We start from the raw sequence: 20,732 nt of genomic DNA, 5'->3' as shown, positions 1-20,732 counted from the left end.
ATCTGATAAATTCGACATTAATAATTGGTTGGAAAACGTTTCAGGAATATTTTTAATTGGCATACATGAACGAAAACATAATAAAATAAATTGTATGTAATCCATAAATACAGTAAATTTTCATAGCTTGGAATTTTTTATTTTTTAATATTTTATTAAATAGTTTTCTTTTGAGCGAAATAATAAATTTGGTATTAATATTTACAGCATTGCGTATTACCTAAGATATAGAATTTCGGTATCCTATCAATTTTCATGAACTCACTCACAGAGGGCACTTCAGTATTAAATGATGACGATCGTTTGTTGGTATCTGTAGTGATATATCGCGTTATATGTAAAATGGCTTTCTTCTCGTCCTTCCGGAGGTGTGCGATAGATAGTGTAAAGTCGCGCATGGTACGTACTGTAAACTTTCTTTATAAATTTTTCAGAGTTATTTTGATTATATAATAATTAGGTATTCTGATATTAAAGTGAATACAGTTTCTTCTCACCATCTATGTTAACATTAATCTATCTATGCAGTTTTTAGTTTCTTATGCTTAAAATTATAATTACAATCGATAAACACTTCGTAGTATTAAAAAATAGTGATTATAATTAAACAGGACGTGTTTAGAGCACTATAGAAAGAACTATTGGATCAAATGCAACCAAATTTGGTGTGCACACTTCCCTGATCATAAAAGGTTTAGTTCTAAAATTTTCCGATAGGGAGAAACTTGGCGCTAATGTCGTTGCAATTTGCATACTGGGTATATGAGAAAAATGTATCAGATAGTAAAGTTTAATGAATAATATCTGATAGTACTTGTTAAACTATACTATTGAAGGAGAAGTGACCATGCTAATGCTGCACACAAGAAATTCTAAATTTTAAGTCCTTGCAGAAAAGATCCTCTGACCATTACTAATCTCTGGAAGATGATTTGCATTTTGAAGAAATGGAAGACTTTGTTGTGAACCCAAGAAAGGGCTACAAATTAGAGAAGCTAATGAAAATGAAGGAAGTTGTTTGCTTTGGTGGAGTATTAAATGGAGAATTTTTGAGGTAGCTCTAGAGCAAGTGAAATATCACAACAATTTGATGTGCTCTATTCTAGCATGGAAAATTTTAGATTGATATTCTGCAGAGGTGAAACTGCAATTTAATTGCAGTTTCACCTCTACAGAATATAGCAATCATGAATTGCTTCCTGGTGATTATTATTCAATGGAAATCATTTGCCATGTCATTCACAGCTCAGATGATTCATGAGCCTGGCAATTTCTGTGGACTAGTAAAGCCCCTTTTACTTGAAAGGTATGGTGAGCACTTGACTGCTATGTTTAGTTTGGAGAAAACCCATACATTTATCAACAAAATTCCCTTGCATTCACAAAAATCTGTGGGGGAAAGTTCAAGTATCCTTTATCATAGGACCATATTTTTTGAAGAAAACATTGTGTCTAGGCCACTGACACATTTTGTTATTCTTACATTTCGCAATAAAACTGGATACCAATCTTTATACAAGATGGAGCAACTCCTTCATATCAACATCAATATGCAAAAGTGATTGCATCAACACTTCATGCATGAAAGAGTGATTAGCTGGTCTTTTCCAACAGCATAATCATCACAGTTATCAAACTTGGTTCTTTGATTTTTTTTTTGTGACAATGCGCAAAGCACCCTTATGCTTCTGCACCATGGGACCAAAGGATTGGCATCGCGTTGGTAATGACTAATTCGTCAGGACTGACATCACTGTGTCCTTTAGGACAGACACAGAAACCTTGATGGCCATTAAGTTTGTTTTATGCGAGTGGTCACATATGTAGGCACTCAGATTCGGGGTGGAGATGGTCTGAGAGACAGTGCACCCAAAAGAAGTGCACACTACAACTCAATTACAAAAGAATAATACCTGTTTATTTATATAACTATTTGCACATATAAGCTTAAGAGTGCAAGAGAGAGGGTTTACACTTGTGTGTGCAAGGATAAATGCCTGTAGTCGTTATAGACTTGATAAGCTGGTTTCTTGTTCCTTGATTATGTTGACAGCCCCTAGATATGTCTGGATGTTAGACATTTTGATATTTGATATAAGATCCTTGAAGGACAGGTAGGAAAATGGCAGTTGACCTGGGTAGCAATTGGCTGAGAGTTGCACAGTTAGCACGTTCGCTCCTCAACGCATGCACCGCCAGTCGCACAGATTTAAGAGCTTCCGAACCGGTGGAGTTACCGAACGTTAAAAACTTCTTTTTAAAAATTGCCAAAGAAATTCTTCCATTTTCCATTTGGAACACACTTTACGTGCCATTTCTTCAAATTTGTTGTTCTTTTTTTGCCTGAAGACGACGAGCTGAATTTTGTCGAAAGTACTTGCGATATAAAGGAAAGTTTTGTGTTAACGCTGAACTCAGTGATAATTAGCAGAAGTCTATACAATTTTGGCGTGAGTTTTATTATTTATCTCTTATCTTAAGTATGTGACAGAAGTTTTAATTAACATGATTTTACCGTCTTTACTTAACATTGAGACCATATTTGATTAACACAACTTTGATATATGCAGTAGCATCCAGGGATTAATTAACTGTGTTAATCAAGGGATACCTGTATACAGTAATCAAAATGTTCCATGCATTCATTTAAATAACAGATACAATTAAAATCTATGAATTTATAAGAAACTTTTAAATTAAAAAGAAGGCTTTAATATCTTCAATTACTTCAATAATCTGCTTTGTAAAAAATTATGTATTATATTCTTTGAAACAGATATGTGCTTTTACAAAAGTTAAAATTTAAACACACATTAATTAAAAGTTATATTTTAATATGTTTTAAGATTTATTTATGAACTTTGTTGAGGTATCTATCAGATATTAAAATAGATAACTTTTAAGAAAAAAATTTGGAGTTTAACTTTAAATTATTATTTTTAATTTTTGTTATTTTGAATTTTATAAATTTCTGTATTTTATGCATGTCATGTGGTGCATTTATGCATATCATAGTTTTTACCCTTGTATTATGCTAATAATTGTAAATATTGAATTATTTATATAATTCTGAAAGGACACTGTTGGAATTTTTACTGCATTTGGAGGATTGTGTATATTTTATAAATGCTGTGTATAAAGTTAAATTAGTCAAAAACAAATTTGGTTTTTTTATAGTTGTTAATTATTTAGTTCTGGGAAAAAGTTTCTTTTCAAAATAACTATTATTTATAACTGACCAGAGACAATGCCAAGATAATTAAAAGCATATGACTTGAATCATCATTGATTTACTGCATTCATAAAGATTTAATTTTGCTTTCAGAATTTTTAAAGTTACTGAATAGATACTGAATTATATAGAAACATCTTATTATAATAATCATTAATACAAATTTCATTAAATCAATCATTAAAAATTAAATCAATTAAAAATTAACATACATTTTTTTCCATGTTGCACTTATGACTCCTAAAAAGTTTAAAAGATTTTAATTATGTAAGTTACCAGTAAGAGTACCTTGCAACTAATGAACATTGCTATTCAGTAAGGAATTTGCTTTTAGGTTCTAACTTAATACATTTGGTTTACATTAAAAATGAAATATTGGAAAAGTATTAGTGTATGTCAGAATCAATTATCAATAATGTATGTTTCTCATATTATTCATTACAGTAAAGAACTTGATTATATGTAAATTTTTAATTATAAAAAATTGTGTTAAGCTATATTTTTTTACATTATTGTTAATGTTAACACAAGTTACAAGTTAACACAAAGTACTTTGAAATTCCAAAAATATTATTTTTATAATTTTCACATAACATTTTCTTCTTCAAGTACAAACTTCTAAAATTATTTTATTTACTGTATGTTTAAAAGGAAATATCCTATATTGTTTCAGTAAAAAATTTATGTATGAACTGTAAGTAAAGTTGTCAGATGTAAATTGCCTCTTATTTGAAAATATCTAATTTTATAAATTATTTGACCCTCTGTCAAACATTTTATAACAAATTAGATATTTGTATTGTTATTTGCTTGTTGTAAAAAATAATAAATTAAAAATAAAATATTATGCTACCCGGACCTCCGGTCTGATCTCCTCTTCCAGTATATATAAACTTAGGTTATAACCATCGATGGTTATAAAGTAAACTATTTTATTTTTATTTTATTTAACATTAAAAACTTTTACTACTATGTTTAATGTTTTATTAATAAAACAAGTAACAACATTTAAATATAAGTCATACTACTAAATAAAAAAATCTTTCTTTTATTTCTTTCTTTCTTTTTTACTTAGAATATATTCTTCTATACTGATAAACATGTAAATATTTTTAGAGAATAGCTGCTTGTGATTTGAGAACTATTTCCCAAGCAAGTCATCCTTTACAACAGAATAATCAAGATGTAAGTTATTTTAATCATATTCCTTTATTCTATAAATTTAATTAATAAATAGAGTATTTTTGTTTTTAATTAATTTTAATATTTAATAAAGCAATACAATAGCATGAATTTCAGTAGAGCATCAAATACTCAAAATAATTAGAATGAGACAGTTTCAGATAACCAATCACATTTGGCAAGGAAAGAAAAGATAAAATTTTAAATAAAATAAAAGTATTAATTTTTTAATTCTAATACAATAATAATAGAATGTAAAGTCATACAAATTTGCTAAATATGAATGGCATACAATTTTCTTTATTATTTCTTAACTAGCGGGTGGGCCCAGCATTGCTCGGGCAAAAGTAACGATACCAAAGATTAAGAATATTACCTTACCTGTTTTCACAGAATGCAAGAATTGGGTCCCTTTGTTTCCAGACTAATTAGAGAATTTTTAGATGGGTCTAAAAATATGTTCAATTTCCCACAAAAACGAAAAAAACTGCACCTGCGTCTTGCATGTTGCTTTCTCTTAACAATTCCATTGTTACATAACATTTCCATTGTTGATGGAAGTGTTAAGCCTTAATCCAGTCCCTCTCCCCCGTGGGAAGGAATTTCGAAAAATCCCTTCTTGGTGTGCATTCTTGTGACATACCCTAACTGTGTACCAAATTTCAACTTTCAACTTCTAACCGTTTGGGCTCTGCACTGATTATTATTATTATTATCAACTCGTCTCGATTATATATATATAGATTTATTAAAGCAAGCATTAGTCTTTCATTGCAATTTACAATGTAGTGATGAAACTTTGAACTTATAGTAAAAAAAATACATAACAGTAAAATTTAATATTAATTTTTATGTGAGTACTATACTTTTTTTTGGTCACTTATTTTGCTTTATGTAGTTTTTTTTCTCTAACTCTGTAGTAACTAGTAACTCTGCTAAATTCTTGGCTTGCTTGATCATCATGAGAAAAATCTGTTTAGATTGCATTTCTAACCATCATTCGTTGGGCTGTTTCTAATGTTTCAAATACAGTACTTCATTGTGCCTATGCACAGTGAAGCACTTAATGCATTAGAAGCCTGTGACTCATTAATCATTTTTTTTTATCTGTATTATAATAAATAAAATCTAATGCTAGTGTTGATAATGAACTTCAGTAGCAGGCTTCTGGAAGATCACTGACAGTCACTAGTTGCTATTACATAAAAATTTTGTAATTTTTGGAATTAGTATTCTCTGAAGTCAGTTTCAGTTAAGTGATTTTTCCAGATAATTGATTTTTAGATAATCAATGTTTTACTGTACAAGGTAAGATGATATTGTTTTTATTTTTTACTTATTTACTTTATCACACATTACAGAATATAATTAAATAATATTTTTTTAAATTATATATCTGTAATATAACATTATATATGTAATAAAATAAAGTTACAATATCAATACATATATTTTGCCAGATATTATTTTCATAATTCTGTGTTTAAACATTATTATTATTGTTATGGAAATGTTACCGTTTTAAAGCTGTATTTTTACACCATTTAGGATTTATATAATGTATTTTAGTTTGACATTTGTTTTTTAGTTGATATTTTTTATGAGATTATGTCTCGTCTCTAAAACCGCACTGCCATTAATGGTTGCACGCCTTAGAGGTATGAAGAAGTACATGTCAAGAGTTGCAATTTGGCACAGAGTATTTGGTGTCCAAATCATGTGCACATAAAATAAACCAGACTTGTAGATAGTCAGGAGACTGAGAATTGGGTCAAAAGAAAATACAAAATGCTGAGGCTGTTTCTATAAACAGGTATGATTGCGAGATTTGCACATGCATTGCTCGTGCTCTCTGAAGCATACTATCATCCCAAAAATGGCTTTGCCATTTTACTTGTATTTTTAACAAAACAAATGTATGGAAAAAATCTTGAGTTACAATCTAAATACAATTGACAGAGCATCAGAATTATATGTAATGTTTTAAACTCCCCAAGTGTCAACAAAGGAGATATACATTTTGGATGTTGTTGGTGTTGCAAGAAGCATCACACCAATATATTGATATCTCTTGTAACGAAAAGCCCAAACACACTTTTATGATGTCGTTAATAGTAATCAACAATTCTATAATTTACAGAAATGCTACAGACATTTTTTAAAATGTATTGAAATTTCTGTGTGTCTTACTGCAAATTTTTGTCCTGCATTTTTTTTCAAACAAAAATTCTTATTGTGTGTTATTTGTGTGAAAATTCGAACCCACCGGAAGTTAGCCGGTAATGATACATCCCTTTCCGCGCAAGTAGAAGGAAAAGGGATATGAGTCAAAAGATAGAAAAATTGAATCAGGAGGAACAAGAGTCGAAAAACGCGGGTTGGCGAACCTGAAACTCGTGACCGAGAGAATAAAAGGGCGACGACGGAGAAAAGGGGGGTCGGTTACGTCTATCTCTTAGCCTGTGCGCGTGCGGCCAAAAAGTCGAGGGGAACCGCCGGAAACCTACGAAATCGTATCGACTGTGAAGAGCGACCCGGATCACGAGGTATGACCCGAAGTTTTGTAAACTCTCCCTCCGCGAATACGAACTCAGGCGACCGACGCTCGCCGTATCTGTAATCGACAAGTTAGCTTTAATAAATCTTTGTTATTGTTTTATCCGTTGTAATGTCCTTTATTCGAATGTCATCATCCGCCGCTCTACCGTCGAACCCACTCACTTCCTCCACTCGCATCCACTCGCGTAACGCGTAACTCCTCCGAACCGCCATCTTGACGTGGGCAGGTCTCACGGACCTGTTAGCCGACAAAAAGGAGGAACGAGAAATCGGCCACCTCCCGGCACCCACATTTGTTATACTGTATTGTAAATGTGATCTTTATGGACTGTATAAGTTACTGCTTACAAAACAACTATATATTAAGGATCTTACTGTTTGCTGATCAGAAATGATATTTAAGCATTTTACATCCTAATATTATAATTTGTTACTCTTCCTTTGTCTTTTTTGGATTTGTTGCATATATAAGCATATTTATTGTGTTTCAGTTACATGTTAACAAAACTGTTAAAGTTTATGGATTGACATTGTAACAAATTATATAATTTTTCCCATTTTAAAATGAGAAATGGTCTCTTGATTAATGTCTTCATATACTTGTAGAACATCTCATTTTCAGGAACAGATTACTGATGTTAAATGGGGATACCTATATATTTTTTTAAACAATAGTTTTCTCTCTGATATTCCATAATTATAATAATATAATTAAAATTATAATTTTATTTGAAAATAAATAACAATAAATATAGTATTATTTTTAATAAAAACTTTAAATATAATACCTTTTTGATACAGCTTGCTTCCAAATCTGAAGAAAAACTGAGATGTACTCTTATTCCTGGTGATGGAGTTGGTCCAGAAATATGTAATTCAGTAAAAGAAATATTTAAACATCTTGGTGTTCCTGTAGAATTTGAAGAACTGTTTGTGAGGTAACTAGATGCTAAAATACATAGAACAAATTTTGATTTAAATTCTATATAGAATGAATGAATAATAATTTATTTCTGTAATATCACTAGCTAATGGTACAGGTTAGAAATAGAGTTAAAATGTTGAAATTTTGAAAATATATATTAAATGCAAATTAAATTAATTGATAAGTTCTCAAATTTTTTATTATTGTGTTCCTTTGATTTTTTGACTCTCACAAAAACCTTATGCTATTAAAATTCAAGTCTAGAATAAAACCTTTATGTATCTATGTATGTGTATATACATATAATATTACACAGCTGAACAGAATTAAAAATATTACAATCTTTGGGATACAAAAAGATATTGGTTTAAGATCTTATCAAAAGATTAAGGAAGTCAATGAAGGAACAAAAACATGAAGCAATAAAATATTTATGTTCACATATAACAAAACTTTAAAGAGTGTCACTAATGAGATTGCAAATCATAAAGAAACAGAACTGGTATTCAAAAGAGTGCCCACCATTTACAGACTTCTTAGAAATGACAAAGAAAAAACAAAAAAGCACAAGTAAACAGCTATAGAATTCTGTATGAAAACAAAAACGAGAGAAATGGCATTGCACTCAAGGGAAGTCTTTAAACACTATTCATTAATGTATCTGGAGAATTGATGTCACTTAATAGAAACTTAGGTGAAACTTTGTTGGGGTCAAAAAAGAAATCTTGCAGTACACCATAAAGAACATAAATACATCATCAAAAAAGGACAGTTCTGCAAGGTTGCAGTGTTGTTCACCATGGTGCAAGTGGAAAACTCAATTGTAAAATGGGAGGATGCCAACATCATAAAACCAGTGCATTCATCATCGTTAATGGTGAGTACAGAAAACTTAGAAATATACGGAAGCAGGATAATGAACAAGTGTCTGAATGCTAGAGACACTGAAAGATGATCATCAGCATGGAAATATGTCATAGGGGAAAAAAACTAAAACACTAATTTATAGATTGCCCTTCAGACAAAGGAAGCAATATTACATTTTCATCTTTTGTTTCACATTATATATTAACACATTTATTTTAATTATATTTTATGTTTCAACTTTTATTATCAATTTGATTTGATTTTTGTGTAATTTTCATCTTTTTTAAAATTGTTTTGTGTTCTTTTATTCATATTTAATTAAATATGAATAAAAGATGGCAATATTAAATGTGTTATATTTGAAATTCTGTTAGAATGGGGTGGGGAACTTTTTTAGCCATTACCTCAAAATATATTTGTGTAAGTCGATATTACCCCCTTTGATATTACTCATTTTGAAAAGGAGAAAATTGATACAAATTTAAATTAAACACTATTTATTGAATCATTTTACACTTAAAATGAAAAAAGTTTCATGAAAATAATAAATAATAGACAAACCAAATAAAATTATCATTTAGGAACACAATAATTTCATTGAAAACTTTTACTTTAGGTTTTGGAGAAATTCCTTATTATCCCCAATAATTTCATTTTTACCCCATTTGGGGTAATTTACCCCAGTTCCCGACCGCTGTGTTAGAATGTAATACAGTGGAACCTCACTTAACAAGCATAATTCGTTCCAGAGTCTTGCTCGTAATGCGAAACACTTGTTAACTGAAACAATTTTTCCCATAGAAATTAATGTAAAATACAATAATGCATTCCACGCCAAAAAATATACTCGAATATTTTATGTAAAATATTTATTCAAAGAAAATCATACAATAATCATTGTTAAGGAGCGTGAATCATCATCTTTTCTTCTAGCGCAGAATGAGCCAACCTGAAATGCAAATTCAATTTGCAGAAACAAAAAAAAAAAAAAAAAATCACAGCTAATATGTTTGATAAACACTCCAAATGATATGCCAAATTCTTGGGTTATGTAAAGGCTATAATTAAATATTAGAAATTAATTAATTTTACTAGAGGTAGGCAGTTATGTTTCCATCTTGTATTAAATTTAATAATTATAAATAGTTAACTTTTAATTCAGACATTTCTAAAATTTAATTTGGAATCTGTCATTAAATTTAATGACCCAAGAATTTGGCATATAATTTGGCATGTTTATTATATAATGGGCTATGGTTGTTGATGTTTATAAGTAATATGTGTGAACACAAGTTTGGAAAAATCTGTGATCACAAGCAACACTAAGATGCTAGCTGAATGAGTGCTAGATGGAGCATGCGCACAATTCGAGACTTCTCCTCTCCTAGCCACTTGTTATCCGAAAATTCACTTGTTAAGCAAGTCATTTTTTCAGTTTATTTTACTTGTTATGTGAGATGTTCGTTAAGCGAGGTTCCACTGTATAATGCGTGAGGATAGCTTGTAGAACAAACCAAAAATGTTTGATTATTGAATGTTTTCCTTGGTAAAATGTATTGTATCTGGTTTATCATTTTAAAAAATCTGATAAAGTATATACTTGCTAAGCCTGCAAAAATTTAAGTTTGTCACCCAGTTGACTGTTGCCAAATTGTCATGTAATGTATAAGAATTATAATAATTTAAATTTTGCATACAAAAGGTTTCTCTTTTTATTTCAGTGAAGTTCATCATAATATAAGTACTCCTTTAGAAGATGTTATGGCTTCCATAGAGAGAAATGGCATTGCCCTCAAGGGAAGTCTTCAAACACCATTCAGTACTGTATCTGGAGAATTGATGTCACTTAATATGAAACTTAGGTGAATATTTTTTTTAGAAATCAGTTTAAATAAATAATATATTTATTCCAATATATTTTCCAGAAAAGAATTAGATATGTTTGCCAATGTAGTTCCCATAAATAGCGTTCCTGGTATTCAAACTCGTCATGATAATCTAGATTTTGTCATTATTAGAGAACAGACTGAAGGCGAATATAGTGCTCTAGAACATCAGGTGAGAGTTTAATCTATATCTATCTTTTTTTTTCTTTCTAACTACTATTGAAAAATACAATGTAATGAACTAATTATCTTGACCTTTGTTAGTAGTAATTACAAAAGTATTCACTACTAATTAATGTTGGTATTAATACACCAATGGAGAATAATGAATAAATGTTTCATTACTATTTTCTGTTTCATATATTTTATAAAAATGTTTAAATATAACATAAAATAAGTTGTTTTATGGCTTTTTGCTTTTTTGAATTGTTATCTGATTTATTTATTTTTTATATAAAAACAGTGTTTATTTGATTTAAGGAATTACAGGAGATGATTTTTTTAAAGCCTTTATTGCACTAAGTAATAGTTGTATATTTTTTGCACATTTTGCACACACTCATGGGTTCACTTAAGTCCACAAGATGATGATCAAATGATGAGGATGAACATTTGAAAAATTCCTGAGGATTAAAACTAGTCTTGAAAATGGTTTTCCACAGGGAAAGAAATATTCTGTCTAGATCAACAATACAACCCCAAAAATTTCATTAGTTATTAAAGAATATAAAAATAATAAATTGTTATTTCCAAAACCAGAAAATCTTTTCCAATAACTCAATTCTAAAATTGAAGAAAAAAAACTCAATAAATGAAAATAGCAAAACATCCACATCCCAGCTCAACAAAAGAAAGCTTATCTGAATCACCCTTCATAGTCACAAATTATACAATGGTTAAAAAACCAATGCTTCATCCTTCATGCTTCAAATAATATTAATAAAAAGTTTGCAACTAACTTTTAAAAATCTCAACAGAAATACATACAATTATAATAGGCATGATACCGTGGTTAGTTTCACAAATTTTAAAACTCTATAATACAAATTAGAAAACTATTTATATATATATAAAACAGCCTGATTAATCTGTCCTGGAATAAAATCTATTTGAACAAAATAAAAATAAAAAAAATGAAAGTTTTATTTTTGTTTAAATTAGTACGAACCTAATAAAATTATATTTTGTAGAAATGTCATATGTGATACGTGATTTGAATAGTAATCACTCAGTAACTTAGTTTTAATAGAAATTATTACTGTCTACTCAGTCTCTTACCTCTTAACAAGTAATTGAATAATAATACTCAACATTTGAGTGCTGATGTCTACTCATTTCTTAAAAGTATTGGTTTGTTAAATAATAGCAGCAACCTTTTATTAAATAAAAAATATTATAATGAAATTAATTATTAAAAACTAAAATGAAATGTAAAACTATACAGTCAAACCTGTTTTTATGCGGGGGATAGGGACCGCATTAAAAAAAACGCATAAAAAAAAATCTCACGAAACTTCACGAATGGCTGTAAATAATAGTTTTCGCAACACAATTAAAAAATATTTTTTTTTAATGCGGTCAACAGGGACCGCATAAAAGAAGTCTCACATAGAAAATAACTCAAAACCGTACGAAATAGAATTTATTGACAACAGATGTCAGCACTTGACTGCATCGTCTGGTCTATCGTCTGTTTTACATATTTTTGTCCAGTTGGTGTTTTGTTGACTTAAAAAGTAAATTATTTCATTTTTCGCATATTCATGCAATAATATTACTATAATAAGTGCATTTATGCTATAATAAGTTTATTTAGCTATAATAAGTCAACGTAAGACATGACGAATCGCACGAGACTAGTCGCCAACTATACCGCACAAATTAAAAATTCGCATTAAAAAAATCGCACAAATAAAAATCGCACATAAAAAGAGCGCATAAAAACAGGTTTGACTGTATTTTATAATTAAAAGAACAAATGATGTTAACGTGTTCACTATTACTGCTAGAGAAAATTGAGTTGCAATATATCAAACAGTAATTATTATTTTCACACAATGCTTTAAAACAAATTAGGCATGTAAATAAATTTACATAATTTGTTAATATTAATTAAACTTGAGAAATAATTGTAAAAATTTAAATTTAAAAAAAATTATTTTAAATCATTGTACTAAATTAGTACATACTTTTATAATCATTTAATGTATTTTTAATTACTTTATAAAATAAGTTTTTTAATTTAACTATCACTTTTATTTTAATTGATAAGCAGATTTAGTTTTATTATCAAACTTTAAAAAATTTCAGCTTGACATAAAAATAATAATTACATTACAAAAAGTCAAATATATTAAGTTTATTGTAATTAAAATAGAATGCATAATTAAATGTTATAATTTTTTGTCTTTAATTAATATTTTTAATATTGAAATTTAAGTTACAATGTTAGATTCACTTTCATATTTATTTATTTTTTAAGAGTGTGACAGGTGTAATAGAATGTATGAAAATTGTCACTCGAACAAAATCTAAAAGAATTGCCAAATTTGCTTTTGATTATGCCACAAAATATGGACGTAAAAAGGTGACAGCAGTACATAAAGCCAATATCATGAAACTGGGAGATGGATTGTTTCTCCGAAGTTGTGAAGAGATCTCTGAATTATATCCACAAATAGAATTTGAATCAATGATCATTGACAATTGTTGCATGCAATTAGTTGCCCATCCTCATCGATTTGATGTCATGGTTATGCCTAATCTGTATGGCAATATCGTTGACAATCTGGCTGCTGGTCTAGTTGGTGGAGCTGGTGTGGTACCTGGAGCTAGTTATAGCGCCAACTGCGTCGTCTATGAACCAGTAAGAAATTTTAAAAACTGAATAAAATCATTTTAAATTACTAATAATAAAATTTATGATTTAGGGAGCAAGACATACATTTGCTGAAGCAGGAGGAAAAGACATTGCTAATCCAACAGCTATGATACTATCTGCTGTTAATTTATTGAAACACATAAACTTGCATTCATATTCTACTGCTATAAGAAATGCAGTTAATAAAGTTTTGAAAGATGGCAAAGTAAGTATAATCAATTTATATAAAAATAAAGTAATATACAGATTTGATTTTCTTTACAAATAACTTTTTAGAAGAAATGAATGTTATTTAATAATACTAATACATAGTTATTTCATTTAAAATAACTATGTATTAATACTATTTTTCTCAAACAATTATACAGGGTGATCAAACAAAAATAGAACTTGCAAGGAATTTGAAGACTTGAAATACCATGATCTGGTTGTGAAAAAGCATGGCCAGCTCACAATATTACCAACTCTAATAGGATTGCCACACTATTTCCTGCAAATTCTACTTTCATTTGATCATCCAATACATTGTTAATTAGTAAATTAACAGTCACATATTTTGCTATATATATATATATGTATAAATACTAGCTGGTTGCAAGATTTGCATAGCTATGTATTCCTAACTAATGAAATCAAAGGTAGTAATTTATTGAAATGAACTTGTTATTTACAAAAGAAATTATTTATAGCACTTGATTTAATATGTACACAAGAGTTTTTAAATTTATGTAAATTTCTGAAAGCTTAAATCCTGAGTGAAGTCTATTGTAAGTGGGATAGTGTAATTGGCTCACTCAGCATATGGTAAAATCACTTTAATGCTCTAGTATTCATTGTAAGAGAATGTGGAACAGAATTTACTTTTCAGAAAACAGTTGTTTTTTACAAATTACTAAACAAAATAAAATACTAAAAATAAAGATTATTCTCAGTTTTAAAACAAGTAAAAACTACTTTGACTTAATCCAACTTCGATTAAGTCAAAGTAATTTTTACTTGTTTTAAAACTGAGAATAATCTTTATTTTTAGTATTTTTATTAAGTACAGGTATACCTCGTCTTACGCCGGTAATTGGTTCCAGAAGAGGCAACAGAAGTCAAAAAATGACTTAAGTCGAATTTACTTGTGTAGTTACGACGCAAGTCGAAACTTCGGTGGAAAACTCCAATAATGAGCACGGAAAGACCACTAAATAAGACGACAACACAGAAACACAGATGTTTTCATGTTTCATTCTCTAGGATTTATGATAATTATATTAACATTTACTGTAAATATACATATTTTAATATGATTTTATGTGCTTTCAACGCTTTTCTAGTGATATTACGACTTCAATGTTTGTGACGGACGGATTTAAAGTCGAATAAACTGACTTAAACTTGATTTTTATTTTTCCAAATACTTTTTTGACAAACGATGTATAATCGGGAACGACGTAACTTGAGAGTGACGTAACTCAATTTTAAAAAATTAACATTATTGTTTTTCTGCAGACTTGCAAAAAACTAAATATGATATCATCCATGACAACACTTTCATTGGCTGAAAACATGCTGCAGCAGACTTATAGTTACTGTAGCAATGTTCTCAATTGATTACATAAATTTTTATACTAGTGGAGAATACAAATGTCCACTTCTATAGTCAAATAGAAAGTTTTCAACAGTTAACACCATGTAAAAAGCCTAATATATAGTTCAAACATATAATACATCTGTCACAGTTTGAATGCTGAAGGTTTATCCTTTTATGAAATAGCTCAGGGTGTGTTATCATCAATCAACAAAAATTGTGCATTTGTTATAATGATATGAACAAGATAATATTGAAAAGAAAGCTGGATCAGGAGGTAAACACATCAGTATACCATGCTAGGATGGATCTAGAAGCATTACAGTTTGCAAAACATACTGCTAGTTCTGAACTGTAAAGTGGGAAGAGGAAACAGGTGCATAAACTGTGCAACATGGGTTAAAAGCCTGTCATCTGCATAAGAAGCCATTACTGTTGAGAGAATTGAGCAGAGACTTAGCTGGACAGACTACATGCAGACTGAAGATTTGACACATTGACTTCTACTATGAATCCAAACTTAATGCTTTCCATCAGATCTGCACAGGTTATGTTAGATATAGAACAAGTAAAACAGTGAAGCCATTCTCAGAATGAGACTGTATCGGAGAGTGTGAGCAATGCATATGAAAATCTTGCACTCACGCCTGTTTGTAGAAACAGTCTCCACATTTTGTATTTTATTTTTACCTAGTTTTTGGTCCTCTGACTACTATAAGTCAGGTTTATTTTTTGTGTGCAAGATTTCAGCACCAAATATTCTGTGTCAAATTGCAACTCCTAACATGTACTCCTTCATACCTCTAAGGCAGGGGTCCCCAACTTTTTTGTACCTAAGAGCACATTCTAGATTACCAGTCGGACGGCGGGCACCATTTGTTTTTTCAAGGTGAATTTAGAGTTGGACATAGTTAATAATACATACACATAATGTACAAAAAACATTTAATTCCAAAAATGTAATTTAACATACACTAGAATAGTAACAATTTTTATAAAACAAGTAATTACTAAACAATGCATACAAAATCTACAAAGTATAAAAATTCTTTATAAAAAAATATAAATTTGAAAGTAAATGTGATTTTTGGCATTGCATTTCATTGGCCATTGCTTCGTAATTAGAAGAGAGTGATGTTATTCCTGCTCGTAAGCAATCGTCAAGGTGTTCATCTGTAAGTCGTGATCTGTACTTTGATTTTATGATGTTCATTGTTGAAAACAATGATTCACACAAGTATGTGGTACCGAAAAACGATTTTATATTATATGCTGCTTTTTTCAAGAATGGAAATTTGTTTCTACAACTATATTCCAGAAATTCTCATCTGATACAATGGATTTTAGGATAATGTCGTTCTGAAGATCCAAAATTTCTATCTCTACCCCTCCAGCCTACCCCTCTGAAGAGACCTTGGATCGAATCCGATCGAGTCGATAACTCCCCAGGAATTTTTCGGGATGGTCCAAGCGGATATGTTGGGCCCCATCCCTCATCACCTGGCCGCCCAATTGTATGGTGGCCGAACCCATAATGGGCTTGCTTAAAAAGGCCTTAGTGCCACACAGGACGGAAAAAGTTTAAAAAAGGAAAAGTTAAAATTGCTTAAAATATCTTTTAAAACAGAAAAACCTAAAACCAAATTGACGAAGGGTCATGATATATGCAAAATGCACATATTAGTTTAATAAAGAAATGTCAGTCAACTTTCAAATTAAACAACTGTGGTTTGAGAAGTTCTTTGGAATAGGAAAATTATTATTATTTTTGTTCTACTTTTATTATTTAAAGATTAACATGTCTAGATTTGGGTCTGTAATTAATTAAAAACGACGAAACACCATTTTAAAGTGCATTTTTATTCAAATAATATGTAGTCAAAAATGTAGCCACGTCAAATTTATGTTGCCCAAAAAGTAGCCAATGTGCCAAATGATATTTTTTATGCAAAACTAAAAAAAAAGTGGCCAAATATGGCAACGCTGGATGAATTCCAGACAAATGTCTGCATTGTCACGGTAACCATAGAAACGGACCGATTCATTTCATTTTAGCTATGGGAAATTTGGTTGGCGAAGATTTGGCGCGAGAGGAAAAAGAGATCGATCGCATTTTGCATTGTGCTTTTATCTGTGTTGGATGCAATTACTACTTTTCGTGTGGTTAATCATTTAAAATGAGAAAACTTTTACATAGCATTTTATTGAAAACTGAAATATTTTTATTATTATCGTGGTCGCACAGCAGCGGACACACGTAAAACGATCGGCGAGCGCTATGGTGTCCACAGGCATAGGGTTGGGGACCCCTGCTCTAAGGTGTGCAGCCATTGACAGCAGTGTAATTTTAGAGACAAGACATAATCTCGTCAAAAAGCAAGGCCCATAACAGGGATTACTTGATGCAGATAGTAAAGTTTCTGGTGAGTCAAATTGTGTGAAGCTACATATCTAGTGTGTTCACAGACTATTGTTTATAAACAGATCTACAAATGCAGAATGCTAAAAAAATTATTTTCTTTGTCAAGCTAATTCCATCAATCAAGGAACAGTTTCATTACAAAGTACTTTATCTTCTAGGAAAATTCTGTGTCATGTTACTGCACCAAGATGGTGAGTTAAGTGTGATGATTTCTATAGTTCATTAGCATTATTGTCACTTATTGACACACATTGTAGTTTAGGTAAAATATGTTCCTACAAGTATCCCAGACCAGATGCCTAGACTGGTCAAGTAACAGTTGTGTGATCTCAACCATATTGAGAATTGTTGGCATGTAATGAACACAAAGAAGAGTCTGAAAATAACTGCAAATGTATTATAAAAATTTGGTATCATAAGCATGATACAAGAATCTCATCCATTCTGTGTCAGAGCACTGTAAAGTTACTAACACTCAAGATGGTTGTACAAAGTATTAGAATTTCATTCAACAAGAAATAATTGTTTGTTATATTTTTCAAACCTACTTATGCTGTGAATCTTTGTTTACTTCCATAACTGTAAAAGACAAAGTTATTGCAACAATACTCATTTTATGCCACAGCCTCACCAATACTATTAATAATAAGTTCAATATAACATTTCATGTTAGAAATTGATTTTCTTTTGATCAATTTTATCTCTATGCCATTTGTAATGATAATGTGTAATAATCAGAGTTTCAAAAGATGTGCAAAATAGAATATTGAATGCTTTTTGGTATATACCACAAGACATATAAGTTATGGAAATTGCATCACCTATATGATTTTCATAAAAGTCTGAATTTTTATCACTGTTGGAGGAAAAAAGGTTATATAAAATCATTAAGGAATTATTTTTCAGTTTTTTTTTTTTGTTTTTGCCTTCTAGCTATGTCATTTATAAGTTCTTTTCTATTGTGTTAATTATTTTATTCTAAAAACAATTAATTATAGAAATATTTTTATTTAAATGAAACTAGTATATGAACTGATCATAACATGCAATTTCATACTAATTTGTTCTGCTAAAATTTCAGGTCAGAACACGAGATCTTGGAGGATATGCCAGCACTACAGATTTTACCAGAGCAATACTAGCTCAACTGTAATCAATTTAATGTATAATATTTATTTTATCAAGTAGAAAAAATAGTTATGTAAAAAAGTAAATCAGGAGTATGTAAAAAGTAGTATGACTGGAAGTTTTTTATGCAGAATTTTTGTGTGAATTACTTATTTATATATATTAAAACAAAATCTGTTGAATGCATTTATATTATGGTTAAAATGCTTAATTCTATTTTTTTTTATTTAGTAGAAAGGACTGCACAGATCTTATGGGAAATGTGTCTTGATGGATTTGACTGAATCTTTGATATTTTGTAGTTCTGGTGGTCCTAATCAAAAGTCTCAGACATAAAATCAAAAAATGGATAATTTTTGAATTAGCAGGTACCCAAGATTCAAAAACAGCATAGTTCGCAAATGTGTTCGAAGCCCTAAATATTTTTTGTTTAAAAATAAAAAAATGTTTTCTAAACATTATTGATGTTTGACAATAGAAAGATTGCAGTTATACAAATTCTTATTAGATTTGTTATCACAAGAGGTGATCTAAAAAAAATCCCTTGCATCTTTTTGAATAATGATGTGTTCATCCATCTATTTAAGCCATTTGCCTCTATGGCAAATGGCTTAAATAGATGGATGAACACATCATTAGAAGAAATGCTTTATCACAAACATAACAGTGCAAATGATTTCTAAAAGTTATATCAAACTACTTCAGGCTAATGAAATTAATACTTTAATGTTAATAAGGAAGAAATATCAGTTCTTTTCTCCTTTAATTTATCTCAAATAGATGAGATAATATTAGACAATGTAAAGAATTTTTTATAAGTATTTTGTGTTGATATAAAAAACAAAAAAATGGACATTGCCAACATGAATAAAATTTCAGAAAACAAATACAGTATTTATTTATTCAATAATAAGTATATTGCCTGAAAACGACCCAATAGAGTTCTATTTCAATTGTTATCAAGCCTTGGCAGCAGAGTCTCTTACCAGAAGAAACTTCACATCAGAACACACTACTGACATAGTATGAACCCAGTGAAAATCAAACTTGTGTGTATTACATAATAGCTAGATTTCCTTTTGGAAAAATCATTCAGCATGCCCATTTGCCCCTTACAGGATCAAATAAAAATTCCACAGATTATAAAATACAATATTGCATCATATAAAATGAGAGACAAAGCATCCCAAAATTGAGGGTCTAAGGTTACATATCTCAATCGTTTATATTATAATCTACTTGTAAAAAAAATTCCTCCAAAAAAAACTAAATTACATCAATAAATTTTTATTTATATATTGTTTTTCTCCAAGCTTTATCCCCTAGATTTTCAGCAGTTGCTCATAAGTGTATTCATAAGTGTTGCAATATTTATGGTATCAAATTTAATGGAATTTGTACATCAGTAACATTTCAAAACAAAACATTTTATATTTTTAAATAAAAAAGATTTAGGGCTTCAAACACATTTATGAATTATGCTGTTTATGCATCTTTGATGCTCAAAAACTATTCATTTTTTGTCTTTGTGCCTACGGAGACTTTGATCAGGATCACTAGAACAAAATATCAGATTCAGCCAAATCCAGAGACTCGTTTCCCGATTTGTGCAAAATCATTCATCAATTAAGTAATAAATTAAAATGAATTATACAAGATGCCACTTAACGAAATCAAAGTAATACAAAATAATGTACTGCAATATTTTTAATTTATAATATAAAGAGCAAAAATATTTAAACAATAATATAAAATAGACACCTACTAGGAAATAAGGAAAAATACTACTAATTTTACAATGTTATATATCTAAAATATATTTATTTTATTAGAAGGAATCATAATTAAATCATGTGTTTAGTCTAATAACCTTTATTAGAAGCTATTATAATTAAAATTGTTCAGAATCATGAAAAGAATGAAAATCTTCCTGTCACATGAATTGATCTTAACAAAATGACCAAGTATTTTGCTATACAACTGTTTTATTAAATGGACTTGGAAGAAACAATGTTTATAAACAGAAAATTTGTATTTATTTTCAATTGATAACAAATCTTGGTGGAGTGAGTCT

General features: G+C 29.6%; 1 protein-coding gene across 1 annotated transcript; it reads left to right on the top strand.

Moving 5' to 3' along the window:
- The first annotated feature begins 284 nt into the window (after positions 1-284).
- LOC136980726 (isocitrate dehydrogenase [NAD] subunit beta, mitochondrial-like) lies at positions 285-18,764 on the top strand. Its single transcript, XM_067276921.1, has 8 exons — positions 285-399; positions 4,349-4,417; positions 7,775-7,911; positions 10,487-10,627; positions 10,691-10,823; positions 13,134-13,517; positions 13,582-13,737; positions 18,612-18,764. The coding sequence occupies exons 1-8, from the start codon at positions 343-345 to the stop codon at positions 18,681-18,683; spliced, it is 1,149 nt and encodes a 382-aa protein (XP_067133022.1). The 5' UTR covers positions 285-342; the 3' UTR covers positions 18,684-18,764.
- Positions 18,765-20,732: the final 1,968 nt, after the last annotated feature.

The sequence above is a fragment of the Centruroides vittatus genome, unplaced genomic scaffold (assembly GCF_030686945.1).
Source record: "Centruroides vittatus isolate TY-2023 unplaced genomic scaffold, ASM3068694v2 contig_717, whole genome shotgun sequence".
Classification (NCBI taxonomy): domain Eukaryota; kingdom Metazoa; phylum Arthropoda; class Arachnida; order Scorpiones; family Buthidae; genus Centruroides; species Centruroides vittatus.
The sequence above is the reverse complement of the archived record's forward strand: the minus strand, read 5'-3'. Positions and strand labels throughout refer to the sequence as shown.

Bases quoted from the DNA above. Each gene is read 5' to 3' on its own strand.
- LOC136980726 (XM_067276921.1), top strand. From the start codon at position 343: ATGGCTTTCTTCTCGTCCTTCCGGAGGTGTGCGATAGATAGTGTAAAG. The intron at 13,518-13,581 runs GTAAGAAATTTT...TTTATGATTTAG, and splicing joins ACTGCGTCGTCTATGAACCA to GGAGCAAGACATACATTTGC. The intron at 13,738-18,611 runs GTAAGTATAATC...CTAAAATTTCAG, and splicing joins AAGTTTTGAAAGATGGCAAA to GTCAGAACACGAGATCTTGG.